The 16,936-nt window shown below is 39.5% G+C and overlaps 1 protein-coding gene across 1 annotated transcript in view; it reads right to left on the bottom strand.

Annotated features, from left to right (window-relative positions):
- Nucleotides 1–2,162: 2,162 nt before the first annotated feature.
- The window catches only part of LOC117948188 (neural cell adhesion molecule L1-like protein), a 34,311-nt gene continuing 19,537 nt past the window's right edge, over nt 2,163–16,936 (bottom strand). The window contains exons 23-30 of the mRNA XM_034877722.1: nt 14,997–15,190; nt 10,107–10,145; nt 9,647–9,709; nt 9,091–9,204; nt 8,603–8,764; nt 8,100–8,231; nt 6,845–6,917; nt 2,163–2,655 (exon numbers count right to left, since the gene is read on the bottom strand). Of these exons, the coding sequence (XP_034733613.1) occupies nt 2,448–2,655; nt 6,845–6,917; nt 8,100–8,231; nt 8,603–8,764; nt 9,091–9,204; nt 9,647–9,709; nt 10,107–10,145; nt 14,997–15,190 (985 nt within the window). The 3' untranslated portion in view covers nt 2,163–2,447. The remainder of the gene's footprint in view (nt 2,656–6,844; nt 6,918–8,099; nt 8,232–8,602; nt 8,765–9,090; nt 9,205–9,646; nt 9,710–10,106; nt 10,146–14,996; nt 15,191–16,936) is intronic.

Here is a 16,936-nt window from a genome sequence, read left to right as displayed (position 1 = left end):
GCTAATATGACTTCTATGAAAGGGTCACCTGCATGTCCAGGGGGGTTGACCGGAGTAATCCTTTGTTGTTGTTTAGAGGTTTTAACATTCCATGGAGAAAGCAATTTTAAAACGGATGAGGGCGTAATCCCCAAGAATACAGGGATTATCTCTTTAAATGACCTTTATCTTGCCATGAGGCATTGAGTGCTTTTCAACTCTACTATCCCAAGTCTGGTTTGATTGCAGCTACAATGCTTAGCCTATTTATAATCACCATGCTATACAGCTCAGGGAGACGGTGTATTCAAAATGGAAGATAAGGGCCTCCAATTTATCCTAGATACAGACAAGAAATCTAGGGACAAAAGTGAGAGGAAGCTTACATGAAGTAAAATAAGCATTTTATAAGGGTTTTAAGAAATGTTCTGACTCTCCCTGCCTTTGAATGCATGATAAATTGAAGTGTTTTATTTCTCTCACAGTTGTTTATTTTTGGGTTGGAATTTTGGGACAAAAACATATAGCAAATAAGGGGAAAATCTTCATTTTGAACCTCTATGCTTTTGTTACGGAAAGGCTCAAAAGTAATGGAGTGAATCAGAGGGGTAGTTGAGCTGTTTTAGAAGCTCCCACCAAAGGATGGATGAGATCATCATCTTTGTTACTTGGGATTTCTGCCTCATCAAAGGTGCTATATTTTCCCCTCAGAAATTGTAGGTGAGAGCTGCTTTGTTTTAGATAATTGGAGCAACGGGACCTGGCTTCAATTATCTGAATCAAGTAATGGAAAAGAGATTGACTTCAATGTTGACTACTATATATTTAATAGTTGAACTTACTTGTGCGGTTTACTGTGTGAAAGGCTTTTTTGTCTTCAATGCAACAACAAAAGGCAGTTTGGTTGTTAAAGTTTATCAGCTTTGCATTGCTATAGACCAAATGTCCCCTGACTTAAATATAAAATACAATATGCTATGTAGTTTGACAAAGTTAAACATCGAACTGGATCTCTTTGGTTGTCAATAATCGTCTGTTTTTAAAGATGGCTTTGTATTTTAAAAGAGCCTATTGGTGAATCTTTAAACCTTGATAAGCAATGAAACATGTATTACTTTGTAGCTAGCATCACTGCTGTATTCGGCATTCTCGCATCTGTTTAACAAAGATTGTTGAATTGGACAAATCTCTTTACTTTACTTTTATCCTTGATAAATATTTTTGAAACATTCATTATACATGTGAGGCTTCATTGCATGTATTGCGGAGATAATGTTACAATAGTTTTGGGATTTGCATTGTGTTGGACCTTTGAGAATGTCAAGCTTAATTCATATTCTATATTCGGTAGAAGGGGATCTGAACTTAAAAGTAAATATTACCATAGAAGTGGGTGTTTTTTTCAAATTAGAGAAAAGGAACAAATAGAAACTGATGAATCATTGTACCAAGTTTAAATAAAAAAGTACCAAACATTATTAATTTCCAGATAATAAATAGCCCAGCTGCTTGATCCTTTTAAAGGAATGTAGAGTGATTCATTTCCAGCAGAATAAAGGCACATGATTAAAGAAGTCCAAAACAGGATGACAAACTGCTTTAGCTCCAAAACGTCCTCGTCAGTACTGGTGCCTTAAAGTGACCGCTCACCAATTAAGAGTTTTGATAAGTTTCTTAAATAAATGTGTTCATATTTCCACTCCAGAGACAAATGCAGCAATATATATAGCACTTTAACCGTCTTGCTAAACAACTTCCTTGATGTAATTCCCCCAATTAACCAGGTAAATGGTTGGTTGGGCGAATTGCAGCAAAGAAATTTGATCCTTAAATTAGTTCTTGTGTTAATGTTGTTATTTGTTCTTTTAATGTTCTTATGTTTATGTTGTTGTCTACTGATTGACAAAGCAATAAAAAAGTTCCAAAGTATTTTTGGTAAAATTATATAAAATGTATCTTCAGCATTTTGATAATAAACAAACTTAACAACTTTCACACATTTTCATCAACATGCTATTAACAAAAGTCAGAAACATATTCATAAATAGACAGTAATGGACAGCAAATGACTTCAGTAGATATTCATTCCACTGTGTGTTAAATGAATGAACACAGGCTGTACATGCATATGTATTTGTGATAAATGTGTCTCAACCACTGTGTTAAAAAACAACAAAAAAAACTGTACTGGACATTTTCATTTTTCAATATACACAGCTTATGATCATGTCTTATAGAAACAAAAAACACAATTTTTATTAATAAAATCTGGAAAAACTCAAATGATACATGTCATTCTCTTACTGTATGTAAAAAGAAAGGAGTCCCTAGGCAAATCTTCTGCACATTTGAGTCATGTTTATTAGCCCATATTTGGCTATTAAAGTTATATTTAATGCCAGTGAAGCAAAATTTTAAAATGTATTTTGAAAAAGTCTGAAGCAGACCATATTAACTGGAAGCGGGTTTTATGCAGTGACTGGTCCGGGTCCACTAGGCTCACTAACGGAACCTCTGTGCATGTGTCCGGAATATTCTCCAATAAAAGAACCATCCTCATTGAATTCTCTTCCACCATCAGCATAGTTAACCAGGCTGTCTCTGCTGATGCTGTCTCCCAACGCGTCATTCAGGGAGCACGAGCTACTGCCCTTCAGTGGCTTCTCTTCACTGTCACTGCCATCAACAACAACAGAGAGAGATGGTCAGGGTCAGTGGTGCACTGCATATGTTCACAAGCAACGCTCATGGCACCAAGAGGCTGACACACAAGCACACATACACAATATAACATATAATCACACATGAACACCAGCATACATAGCCTGTAGCCTATTAAATGATAGCCTTCACACACACACACACAAACGCTCCCAGTCACAAAGCGAGTTCTTTTGGTTTCAATACATCACTACGGGTGGTAGGAAGGGGTAGATGCAGCGGTTGCACAGCAGGAAAGGGAGCACAAGGGAGGCGGGAAGGGCTTGCTACAATCACTTCACTAATTGCTAATTGCCAAGGCTTCAAGACCAAAGGCAATTTCAAATCTCTTTAGAACCAGCGATGGAAATTGCCAGAGTGCAGTGAGAAAGAAGACAAGTGGGAGGTTTGTGTGTGTGTGTGTGTGTGTGGAAGGGGGGGGGGGGGCTCTTAGATTGAGAAAACAGAGAAAGGGGGAAGAGGTGGCGCATATGCAATCCCAGACAAACAGCCTGTCATTCCTGGTATTCCCGAGGGGCCCACACACGAGGCCGAGCAGATTAGATGCCAATTTAATGCTGGGCAAGTGGCCAACTCACAGGTGTCTCACCATAAGATGCAGGGTCACCTCAAAATACTAAGGATATTTTACCTCCCTGTCCTCTTTTCTAATTCTCCAAAGCATCCATGTTTGTTAACACATCTCTCTCTCTCGCTCTCTCGCTCTCTCTCTCTCTCTTGCAAGTATTCATAACACAGAGCGTCTGCGTACAGAGACAACACTCAGGTGGCTGGTTTATTATTGTGCCATTTGAGGCGTACTGTAGTTGACATCTATGTCAAATACAAGCTTAACATTCTAAGAAGCATTTCACAGCAGAGAAATTGTTCAAGCTAAGATTACAAATTGCGTCTCCTTCACGGGGATTTTTAATAACCAATCTTATCTATCCGATTTCATGAGGCCCTTTACCATGCAAGCCACATATGGTCTGCATTTCAACTCTTATCAAACCTTCTTTCTCTGACGACTCTTGCGCGGAAGATAAGTGGCCGTTATCTAAGACCAGTGGAATGCCATTGCTGCCGCAGCACGCCCACGGTGACTTTGAATACAGTGATAAAATGAAGATGAGGGCTTTTAAGCCCCAGCTCTCATTCAGGACCTTGGTGACGATCTGGCTCAGTCTCAGCTGTGGCTGTGAAAAGGCTTTCCTTCAGCCTCACAAACAGGTGAGAGGTAGAGGAACATCGCCAGACAGAAGGTAATTAAATATGTCTTGCCATTGACCCATGCTGACTTAGTTTGGGGGCAGCACAGAAACGTCAGGGGGAAGCAGGATTTCTTTTCCCCCGTTTTTGCACCTGAAGTTGTATTTATTTTAGTTTAAAGGGGTCTAAAGGAAAACCTGTCTGCTGCCATCTCTCTGGTTGCACATGGAAATGAAGATGAGAGCTAAGATGAGAAAAAAGAAGGAGCTTCGGTAAAAATAAAAATTACAGAAAACTAGCTGATTGCATCACACTGCTGGCTAACAGCTATGATACCTGCTGTTCTTGCATTGGACAGAGGGGCAAGGCGGCAGAGGTCTGTCTCCAAAGAAATAATTTGAAGCATAATTACCACTTGTCAGCTCCCCAGAAACGTGACATACCAGTGGGTGGTCTATTGCCGTCGGAGATTAAAAGACCACAAGATGGCCCTAAATGCAACTCATAAACCAGGAAAACAACATCATAGTAAGGCTAAGGGCACTTTGCGGGCCCAATATTCAGAAAATCTTTATGAAACCAACCATGAGAGGCATCCTAAGCAGGTTGCAGCCAAACATCTGCATCAGCTTACAAACTCATATTAGCATACGTACACTTTCTTCTGCCTAATGCGCTTAAATGTGAACTTGGTACCAGAACTACAATCAAAAGTATAGTGATTCATTCGGACAACAGAATTGTGTGCTTTCCTGGGTCTTCAGTGTTATACCTCACAGTAAGTGTGTTTGAAAGCCGCTTCAGCAGTGGCTCGGCAATCATTGAGTCATTGGGGTCGATCAACACCCTCTCCATTCACAAAAATATAGTCATTTTAATTTATGCAATGGTAAAAACGTACTTATTACGTCTTTAAGCTATATAATGTATAACCAAGGCTGTAGGGCTGCAGGGCTTCTTTTCTGTTCAACAGAATTATAGTCTTGGCAAGAATCACAGGAATGCAATTGGCAGAAACCACACATTTGAGAGTAATCATGTTCTAAATAATATGATGATGAGCAGAATCAAAGCGGACAGAAGAGGCTATTTTAGGGGATTTCGGTTGCGTGTGCACCAACAAACACGCCATTGTCACACAGTTGCTGCAGTGCTGTCAAGCAAAATAGGATTCAGACGGTTTCCCTAAACTGTCACTTTAGCAGCATAACAATGCAAACAATGGGAATTCAACAGCTATTATAAAGTACAACAGCTGTCTTCTTCGGGCTTTAAAGCTTCATTTTTTTCACCCATTTGCCATGCTTACTTTGAACCCATTTCATTGAATGTAAGACACATTAGAGGTGCCCAAAACATAACCTTAATAGATTTAGTTGGAAGCTGATATAAGAGCTTAAAATGTTTAACGCCATTACAGCTGTTGTCTAAGAAATGTATTGCAAAGTGCAGTCACACTTCCTTCAATCTTTTTGCTCAGTCCTACCATTCACTTCAAGCAAAGCCCATGCAACTGTTAAAAGTACAAGTTTACTGTTTTGGTGCGAGCTTCAGCATTTCAGCAAACACAGCATGGACAACAAAGTTTGTAAGTTAACGTTACTCACAAGTCAAAGTTCACCCTTGTAGAGTTTTGACCTACAAATTGGTTGCATGGTTGGCCACTAGCCTGTTTTGTACAAGATTACTGTATTGGCCTGAATGTAATATATTATTCTGTAAAATTGTTCTAAGGGTTAGGTGGTAAAGCTATAGTGCTTAGTGTCCGTCTCCCTCATGAGGAATTTTAAATAATGACTCTGGCGTTGCATCAACATAACACAAGCCTTCTGTGATCGTGCACCACCACCATCCCTCCTCCATGCAGTTGCTTGTAGCCAAGGAGGACACGGAGGATTAAAAGAAATCATTATGAACTTGCGTTTCTGTGCTTGAAAGTCGCCGGACGACACCAATTTCTGAACATAGCCATAATGAGAAATACAAAGAGTTGTTTAGGGCGGATAGTCTTAATTAGTTTGCTTCAACTCCTTTGGCAATGGCTTGAATGTAATGTATGTTCATTATTATAAAAAAAGTTCTGCACTAAAGTTTTAAGGGGGGGTTGTATAATTATAATTATATTATATTATAATTGTATAATACAGAACTAGACAATTAATTTGTCTGTCTGTCTGTCCATAATCAGACATTATCTTAAAATGCTAAAAATACTAACAGCCAGAAAAAAATGATTTTGACTTCTTCAAAGAACCTGAGAGTGTGTGTGTGTGTGTGTGTGTGTGTGTGTGTGTGTGTGTGTGTTTGTGTGTGTGTCTACACAAACATGTTCATTATGCTTTAATTTTCATGTTTCACTTTTATAAACATATGCAAGCATTGTGTGTTTAATTAGTTACCTTTATAATATATCCGACATAATGTGTGTATCCAGCACCATGTATTGGCTTTCTTTCTTTTTGTTTTCTCTTGCCTCTGAAGGTAATGTAAGTAGTGTTCATTCATTCATATAGTAAATGTACTGTATACATAGCAGGCGCACACACAGTAACACACAAAATAAGTTAAAGCCAAGCTGACTTACACACACTTTGTATCTGACAACTAAATAAAAGCACATATTTCCAACTAAAGGGGAACAAAGCACATGCTTTTGTTCCCCACTACTCCTAACTACACCGTGTGATTACCTAGCCCAATAAATGATGAGAACAATGGCTTCTAGGCTGATCCTGGTAAAGCCCATGAATGCATGGTTTGCTTTTGGGATGGGAGAGAAAAACGTTACTGTGGCACATGACAAATGAGTTTCTCAGTCAGAATATATTTCACATATGGTTGTTAGATTATTACTGCTCCAACGCATTGCATTTCAAGAGATTAAAAAAAGGGAAATTTCCTTAGCACACTTTGGCACTGCAGCTCTCCTCTGCAAAGCAGGAGTACAGCTCACCTGTATTCACAGAAGGTGTCATCATTCATCCCTTGTGACTCTACGTCAGGGTGGAGGTCCTCCTTCTCTTTCACTGCAGGGGGAGCAGGACAGACATTTTAGCACCAGTGTTTCAATTTTACTTTTCCACTTTCATCCATGGATGTAATTACATATTGTGTGTGGCAGGATGGTGTCTTTAACATTTCCAATGGGAAAAAAATCAAACAGCAGCGTTTTAATTAACCTCTGTAATTTTTGTCAGATGATTCTGGGAAACAAGATCAATTGCAACCTCAACATTAATGCATAGATGTACAGGAGTACATTATCTGAAATATTACTTGTGTATATAAGAGTTGACATTTAAACGTAAGAACTGAAAAGCTTTTGAGAACAAGTAAATATGAATGTGTGAACATTCTATCAAGTCTGCACACTGAAAGCATCTTTTCTGTCTGCCCAAAGTGCTACACAGCAGCTCTTTGTGAAAATATGCCTTAAAAATACCAGTTACTTCTAGAGAGACAAAAGAAGGGTTCCATGAGAAGAGTTGTATGAGCAAAGGAGGGAATCCAAAGAAGCTGATGAAATATTCAGGGCTTCATGTCAAAAGCTACTGCAGGCAAAGAGGTGGAGAGGTGGGGAGAAGACAAGAAAGCAGGTTGAGAGGAGAGAAACTGAGTAAGGAGACACAACACAGGTAGGTACCAATGTGAGAATGAATTTGGCTCTGATACAAGACAGCACAAAGGTGCAGGGGAAGGTCTGCACAGGTGAGGGGTGGGGAGGTGTTGAACAAAGCCAGTTGGTTCACACTCGTCTGGCTTGACCAGGAATGTAATCAGAGGTACAGTGCAAAACTACCAGGGTCAAGCAATGTTTTTGACAATGCAGTACGCCTACGGGAGCTGCATGTGTCTTGTAGACAGTTCATTTGGTGTTAATGAAGTGAGGATTGGCAGGGTTAGCATGCATCATTGCCCAACATGCATGCATATTGCACTTCCAAACAGGCTTGATGTGGTATTGGTCGGGGGGGGGGGGGGGGGGGGGGGGGGGGGGGGGGGGAAGCGTGGTCCTGTAAAAGTGGTGATGTTTAAAGATTTTAGAGATAATCAAATTGCTTATAACCAAGTCAGACTGATATTGGCTTTATGTATAGATGTCAAGAGTTGAATTTGGTTGGACGACAAGGGGACCCCATCCTGGTCAAAGACTGACTGACCTTTTTCCATGGAGAACATGTCTCGTCGTTCGGTCGGCGGCGGCGTACCTGCATACTTGCCACCTTTGTTTCTCCGCACAAAGCAGGCCGTGAGTGTGACAAGGGTGAGGAGCGCCACGGCACACATGGTCCCAATGAACCAGCCCTGGGTCGAAAAGTCGCTCCGCTGACCTGCTGCGCCTGAGAAAAAAATCAGCAAGAAGACACACGCTACTTCACACGCTTGTCTATTTTATTATGATAGTCCCCTCAAGCACTTCTCATTCAACTTTATCTTTGACTGGAAACCAGAAAAACATGATGGATTTTAGTTTGAGAGGATGTTCTCACGTCACATTTGACTCCCATTACCTTCACCTACAGCACTCTTATAACTTCTGAAAGAATATTAGATAGGAAAAAAAAACAAATGATACAAGAAAAGAAAAGAAAAGAAACTCACATTTACCACAGTCAATATCAATTTGTCAATGATATGCTTGTCTTGTCATGGCAGGTCAGAGCTCAACTAACTAAACTCTATTGACAGTGCTAACTTTCTCTTCTCTCACCTTTGACTTGAGTCTCGATAACATCTTCAAAAATGCTAGCGTTATCGAGCAGTCTCTTGGCCATGAGGCGCACTGTGTACACCGTCCCAGGTTTGAGCCCATCAATTACGTGGAAACTTTGAGAAGTGTTTACAGCCTCTGAAATCCGCCAGTTACCATCACCTACACAGCCAAGCACAATGAGTGCACAAGCAGCAAGTCTGTATTAGCATTCATGTGATCGAAAAAGAAGATAGGATGAGCTATTGCCAATTAAAAAATAGTTAAGTTATGAAATGTATTTGCTTTAAAAATTAAAACTTTAAATACATTGCATACATTTTGAAGCAGTCATGGGAAATGATGGAAGTAGCCATGTAGTCGCTAGGCTTGTAATATAATTTGAGTTGTTTACATAAAAGCTTCTCAGTTGTACAAACAGTACAGACGATGCAAACTAAAATTCCTATTTAATGTTTAGCAAGACAGCACCAGGAAAAGTAGCTTACGGTTATTCATATAAGCCACATAAAGCTCAGAGTCCTGCTGCTCTTCTCTGGCAGTCCAGCTGATTTTGGCAAAGGTGTCACTTACATAAGAGCTTATGTTCAACAGGGCCGGAACTGTCAAGGAGAGAAGAAATAGGAGGAAAATAAGGAGGAGAGGAAAACACAGAGGCACAGAGAAAAGTAGAAAGAAGGAAAGAAAAGAGGATTAGCAGAGGCAAATAGGTTCCCCTGCAGTTTGAGAACAGTGCTGCTAGCAGAAACCCTTCAAGATGACAGTTCAAAAGGGAACGCTGGGCCCCAGACTTAATTTAGCGGAGCTGGATTTTGGCTCATAAAGGGTAGATATTGAAATTGTGGGCGGGAGTGACATCTAGTCTTCACTCTCTCTTAAGCAAAGCATGCATTTCCTGACACCTCCCCCACCATGAGCGAATATCAGAAAATAATGAAACGAGTCCATGTCTCCAATCCCATTGTTAGTTTAAAGTTGAAGGTACTTCAAGATGAGATCACAGGGATATAATTTGATTTACATGTGTGAGTTTGAGCTATATACCTAAATAAGGATGAGCAGAATTTCCTGCGATAGAGCTGGGAAAAGAGAGAGAGCAGTTGAGGCCTGAAATGAAAGAAGCCTCAGATGTTAGATTCCTGTTGCAATGCTGTCGGGTCTAATACTTTAGATTGTGCAAAAAGTGAGCTCTATAGACTACATGAATGCAGCATTGTTAGAACAACTGGGAAAACTTGATAAATGGAAGTAACTGAGCAAGAACAGTGCAACTGATAGTAAAAACAGCGTAACTCCACAAGGGTTCGGGTCTACATAACTAATCTGAATTGCAAATTTTAATTGCAATTGTCACATCATGACAACTCTGTACAACTACATGTATAAAGGACAAACCTTTCTGATGCTACAGCCAGATACAGCAACACACCTACAACAATGTCTATCTCTACCACTATTTCTAAGTTAGCGAGCTACAGCAGCTGCAGCAGGCAGAAATACATACTGCTCTGAATAGGGGCCACAGCTGGAGTCTGGGACAAATCTTCAGAGGAATAAAAAGAAAATGAAATACAGCAGAAGATTACAGATATATGGAAAGCCAGCTTTAAGGTTTATAGACCTGGCACAGACACACACACACACAAACACACACGGGGGCGGTGCATCCTCACAAGTCCAACCACACGATGTCTGCATGAGTGATCTGTTTGTTTGTGGTGTTTTGGATTTGGTGACTGCACCACCAGAGGGAACTATGGAGACAACAGATTGTCTTTGCAAATGAATGTGCTTATTAAGTCTAAGCAGGAATTGGGTATGTAATGTATTTTATGACAAATGCAGTACACTATATTGATGTCAGTTGATTGCTTGTCATGTTGGTAGACAAAAATATGCCACAATGTAATGTACAAAACCATTAGGAAGCGACTCAAAATGTAAAATAAATAATAATAATAATCCAGGAATAGATTGGGGGTTTGGGGGAGCTTTTTTTTCAATTTAGCATTTTTTTCAACAAAATTCCAAATTTGTTATTGTCAAGTTCTGAACTCAGATTGGATCAGATATCCTCCGACATGTCATTTCTTAAACCTGCAGTAACTGGGTTTTGTTTTACCACCCGTGGTCAGCTACTGGGTCTATTTGCCATTTTGTGCTGAGCAGATAGTATAGAGCGTTTTGAGAACTTTTTCACTGAAAAACAGTTCCTTGCTTTGGGTGGAAAAGCATGTGAGGGGTGAGAGTGATATACAACAGTAAAGTTGCAGGCCAGACAATGGAGAGCTGAAACTTGCTATGGAGCTGCAGATTGAGTTGATAATGATCCATTTTTACATTGTCCCAGTAATTGTTTATTTTATTGTTATTCCAAAAAATATTGACTATAGCAGCTATAAATTAATTTCTTGCATACTGACTGCCAAACAGTATAATACAATTCTAACATGTGCGGTGTATAGTATTCATTTGCACTTTAACACATAAAGACAAGTGGTTTTTAAATAACTATTGATTTTGGGTTATTATTATTTGTCACAGTTAGATTTCTTTTTTGTTTTCACAATGTTTAAGGGCATATAAAACTGCCTTGGTATATCCACACTGCTGTACAATAACAGCCTATTCTACTCTGTTTGCTGAATCCTGAACTGTCTACAGTGAAGATCAATCAGCTCTTGACTATTATGTTTATAACTAAACTAACATTAAGTTGAAGCCACACATTTAGGCTATGTCAGCGATAAAAACTGGGGTGTTCAAATGTTGCGCCAGGAAGCAAATAATTTAATCTCTGGAGGAGTTTGTTATTTTTGTGTGACTTAAGAGGTATATGCCCCTCTGTGCTTTTTGTCATGTTTGCGGTCCGCTTTATCTCTTTTGCTTTTTCTCATGAGGACTGATGGAGAAAAATAGATATTTGTTCTCTGTCTGCCACACTCTTCTGTTACGGCTATTTGCTGCTCTCTATCAGTTTTCCCTGCTTTCTCACAGATGCTTCACATCATCCTTCTGTGTTTTTTTTATTCCTGGCTCTCACTTTAGCTGCTCTCTTTTCATTACAAGCCTTTCAAACATAGACACAAGGACACACATCTGCTGATACCTCTATGGCTGTTTTTTGTTCTGGTGTGTCACTCTTTTTGTCCAAACAATGTTGAAGCTACTGTTGTAAAAGGCAATAAGCATGAAAAGCTTATTCAGTCACAAAGGTGAAATCTAAAAGAAGCACTTCATAGACTGGGCTCACTTACTCATATGCATTCATTTTTTTCCAGTGTCACTCCATCACTACCCATCAAGGACTCTAAATCATTGTGCCCCTGCTCCGTGTAATTGGCATCCATAAATCTGCTCTGCTGCATTGTGACTAGCATGCCCTGAGGACGGGGTTCTGAAACAGAACCATTTTATCTCCCCACCGAGCCTCAGCCACATTTACAAACAATGCATCTAATGGCTCTCAGGCTGGACATCCACAAGATGCTGAGCCTCTCGAAGGAAATATAAAACCAGAGATGAATGAATATTTTTTATTAAAACATTTAGAGATAGTGGAAAGATCTGTGTCTCATGCATTCATATTTTATTGCATGCCAAGTATGGTGAAGTTATCCAGGAACTTTGAACTGTTGGGAAAAGCTAGCACAAATGTTCATCGTTTATAGTGAGAGCTGAAATAAACACCTGCCAAAAACAGCTAAACTTAATGGTGTTAGGTAATGTTTTCAATGTATTATCAAGGTTGTCTAAATCAAGTGTTAACAAAACTAAAACAGACAGAATCTGCATTGCTTTGATTTAAAGACACAAATTCATGGTACAATGTCTGTAGAATATGAACATTGTTGGCTTTTACATCCCCTAGTGGTAGAATGCATATGCTGACAGCAAGACTTACAGCAGACTGCACCAATTTGGATCAGGATTAACTTATTCTTGTACAAAAATAAAAGGAGAAGAAAACCCATTAGAATTATTAACATGATGCTATAATCACATTCTACACATAATCACTTTAATCTATTAAGGTTTTAACAAATAGGGGTTGGCATATGTTAAAGCTGACAGTGTATCTTTTCACTGTTCAGAATAGGATGAGAGATGCTCGAGTAGAGGTTTTGTTGTCTGAACTTATCAGCTCATTAATTCTCTCAGCGAGACCGAGTCTGTGAATGAAATGGATGACACCCTGAACGACAACCTGATAAACACTCAAGGTCATTAAAGGGCTGTGTGACAGAACATTGGCATGATTGATCAATTCTATTTGTGTACTAAAGAGATCGTGTAGAGCCACCAACAGGAAACGCATTAAAGCTGAACTGGAGGTCCATGGTCATTTATAACTACTGTATGAACTGAGCGTCTATTTTCCTGAGATAATCAGAGAAAACAGTGGGAGTTCCCAAGAATTGCTCTATATGATGGATCAGCTGTTAAAACATGTCCCAACCTGTGATATTCACCCCTCAGACTTGGCAGCAAAAAGTGAGGTAATTGCTTATTTCCTAAAAGCCTTAAACAGTAATGTCCTAATTAGTTACAGGCACAAACCAGCCTCAAGTTATCTTTAAATCATCAGATTTCGGAAATTAAACAGTGTTCTGGAGAAGACCCAGTCAGATTTTAGGACAAACCAAAGCACATAGATACAATGGATCTAAACGTTGAGTTGCACAACACTGGAATTACTGTCCAAAATATCTTTCTGATGTTGTTTTAAATTTGTTTTGTGCATACACCACTGGGAGATTTTTTTACATCTTGACAGCTATTTGGAAGAAACACTTCTCTTGTTGTAGCACCGGGAAGCTGCTTTGATCACATGCTTCTCACTGTTAATGCCTCCTTTAGGTGATTTGCAGATAACACAGGGTCACACATTTCAGTAAAGCCAAATGAACAAATTGCCTTTATCTCACTCACATCCACAAACAAAAACTAGATAACAAAGTATAGCTCATAAAACTACTATCAGGCCTCAGTGCTAAAATAGTGCACTTTCTAAGAATCTCTGGTTCCCAGACTGAATCAGAAGTCATTCTTTAAGCCTGTTTCTTTAAATACAAACAAAGCTTTAAATCGCACGCCAGCAGAGTGGCCAAAATAGCATTCTTTCACCTAATCAAGTTTATGTATCAGCCAACATCTCAGTCATTCTGAGAAATATTGCCGGGATACAGGCACTCCTGCATTCATCTCAAGCAGAATATTGCTACTTTTCACTGGTCTTCTTTAAAAAGGTATTTAGAGGATAAAAAATATTCACAATTCTGCTGTTAGACTTAAAAACAAAACTATAAAGAAGAAACACAGCACTCCAGTTATAGATGTGCTACACTGGCTCCCGGTATCAAATGTGAAAAAGAAAGTCCTCTAGTTTTTATATAAAGATTTAAATGGCTCAGTACCAGCCTTAACTGCAGAATACCAGTTTTTTGCGACTTCAGGTTCACTTGAATCTTCCGCTGCAGGTTTGTTAGATGTTCACAGCTACTGTCATATGAAAACTGGAGATGCACCTTTTTATATGCTAACTGTGAGGGAGGCAATCTGAGCATTGTAAAGCAACAACTTGATAGAATATATTTCAGTTGGTTCCCTACTCTTATACTACTCCTGATATAGTTATGCTGTGCTTATTTCCTTGTGACATTAGTGATGGTAATTTGTGTTTGTTTTTGCTTAACCATTTCCTTGTTTCTATTCTCATTGTCTAATGATTGTGAAGAACTTGTAAGCCTTTTTTGCGTTGAGGGCGTAATTGAAATTATTATTATTTATAATATCATTTCAAGAAAACTGTTTTATCAAGTGAAATTAATCTAATGAGCAGGATTATGTAACAGAGAACTAATCCAAAAACCAATTCTTTACATCAGATGAAAAAAGAAATCCTATTTTATTCAGTGTGGCACGGGATCCAAAAACACTGTTCCTACAATTCCCATAACGCAGTTGAATTGAGTCTTTTCATTTGACCATCCATTCCTTGTAAACATCCAATACTTGAAAAAAATCCACGGCACATGTTTGCAACACTGCCTTAATATAAAACAAAATGAAGATTCCAAACCCAGGTAACTCTAATGACGTCATCAGGGTTATTTGTCAGACTTGATAGACTGTTTTCCCAGAGCCACACAAGACACGATACAGCGGTTTTTAAAAGCCTGATTAGTACTTCCTGTAACTATATGAAGTTAATTTATGGCACAATCAATCATTATTATAAATATCTCAGCTTCGTAAAAATTATTGCAAACATTGCATAAACCATGTTAGTAGTATGTTTCAAAAGGTGGTGGGGCTTTCATACCCAAACCAATGCATATTATATGTTATGAGCCACCTTGCCACAACAGAGACACTGATTTCATCCACTCACGTGCATGAGCAACGGTGCTGCTCTCTTGAGCCAGTGCAGGTCCACAACCTGCTCGAGTGCAGGCACTGAGGTGGAAACGGTAGAGGCTGCCCTCCTCTAAGCCCTGGAGCTGCCACTGGGTGGTGTCAGCCTCAGTGATGTTCTTCTCCTGGGAATCAACCACCTCCAGTGTGGTCTCATTAACTATAGAGGAAGGAGAAAGATGTCAGGTCAGTTCACGAGGCATGAGAGAGCCTGTGCTGGATACACGCAGAAAACGTCACTGCTGGTTCACGTTGTATGTTAATGGAACACAACTATAATGATGCTTAATGGTTGAGGGTGGGGGGAAGATGGAGGGATGTCATACAAGCTCATGCAGAAAGTGAATGTAGCAGGTACGTGTTGTGACAGGTGAGCTGAAGAGGAATACATTATGAAGAAAGGGGTAGAGGAGATGAAAGGAGGAGATAAAGAGCTCAAAAGAACCTGGGGGGGAGAGTGGCAAGGGTGAGAAGAGGAAGAGGAGAGAGGGAAGAAGAAATACAGGAGATATGATCAAGGAGAAGCAGAAAAAATATTGGTGTAAAAGGAGGACAATATTACAGTATAGGTGGTAAAAACAGTAGGCATACAGAGACAAAAGGAAAAAAAATTAAACATAAACATAAGGTAGAAGCAGTAAAAAAGAAACCAGAGGAGTAGCAATCACAAGCAGCATACTGTATCACCAAACTTGCATTATAGATCAAAGTACAGTGTGTGCAGACTGAAGAAAGCAACACACTTTTCCTGAAACCTCCTACGTTGATGTCATTAATGTGCAACTCCTGAAATGCAGGTGAGAACTGAATATGTGCAAAGCCTAGGTTGCCACTTTGGAAAGTTGATGTTTGTTTGCAGCACAGAAAACTGGAAATTTCATGTGTTTATGAACACCAACAAAAATAGTCATTTAATAATTACACAGCGCATTCATAACTCAACTGCAAGTGCAGACTGTGCATACACTGTAATATGACATATAAAGTGGAATCATAGAAGAAACAGGAAAATTAATTTACAAAAAGTTACATGGTAAATCAATTCAACAAAAAAACAAAACACAGACTGCATTGTGTGGGAATATACGTGTTAAGTCTGACATCTGATATGGGAAAAGCAGAAAGCAGAGGGGGACAGAGTGTACTGAAAAGCTGGCCAGACTCCGTGGGTGCTGGTGGAGGCGGCAAAGGGCTGGCTCTGCCTTCACATTTTACACAAAAGATTTCAGAAATGTCAGCCAACAGGAGTGTAGGCTTTGAAAACAGAGAGAGCGTAAAGAAAGCCCCTCACTCTGCACATCCTAAATGTTCTCCAGCATAAAGGTGGGTTGTTGTTTTGTTGCAAAGATAAAATACTTCTGAGTGATAAATACCAAAGACATTTGACATAGGGTACCAACAGCACTGACTTAAATGATCCTGCAGTCCAGGAGGATAAAAGATAGGAAACACTGAGGAAAACTGTCAAACCACAATGTGAAGAGGCCAACACAATCGGCCAGTTGAGCGTTCAGTGTTAAACAGTGCAACCTAGAGTTTTGTATTATAACAGAGGAGAGGAGAGGAGAGGAGAATAGATGATGATCGTGTGTGTGTGTTTTCAGGTTTTCAACCTGTAGACTCAAAGATAAACAGTCATATCTCTTCAGATCCACCCACTCTACACTTCTTCCCCTCCGACCTGATCTTATTTCACCTACACACACTGCAGCCACACTTGGCCCGCAGCGCCTCACACAACAGACAAACATGTGCTACAGCAATGAGAGTTCTATTAATGAAAACCTCACATAGGGCCAAAGGTCTTCATTGTTTAAGTCAGTGAGTAATTAGCCAAACAACATATTGTGTGTGTGTGTGTGTGTGTGTGTGTGTGTGTGTGTGTGTGTGTGTGTGTGTGTGTGTGTGTGTGTGTGT

The sequence above is a fragment of the Etheostoma cragini genome, chromosome 7 (genome assembly GCF_013103735.1).
Source record: "Etheostoma cragini isolate CJK2018 chromosome 7, CSU_Ecrag_1.0, whole genome shotgun sequence".
NCBI classification, from domain to species: domain Eukaryota; kingdom Metazoa; phylum Chordata; class Actinopteri; order Perciformes; family Percidae; genus Etheostoma; species Etheostoma cragini.
Note: the sequence above shows the minus strand (reverse complement) of the source record. Positions and strands in the feature narration are given on the sequence as shown.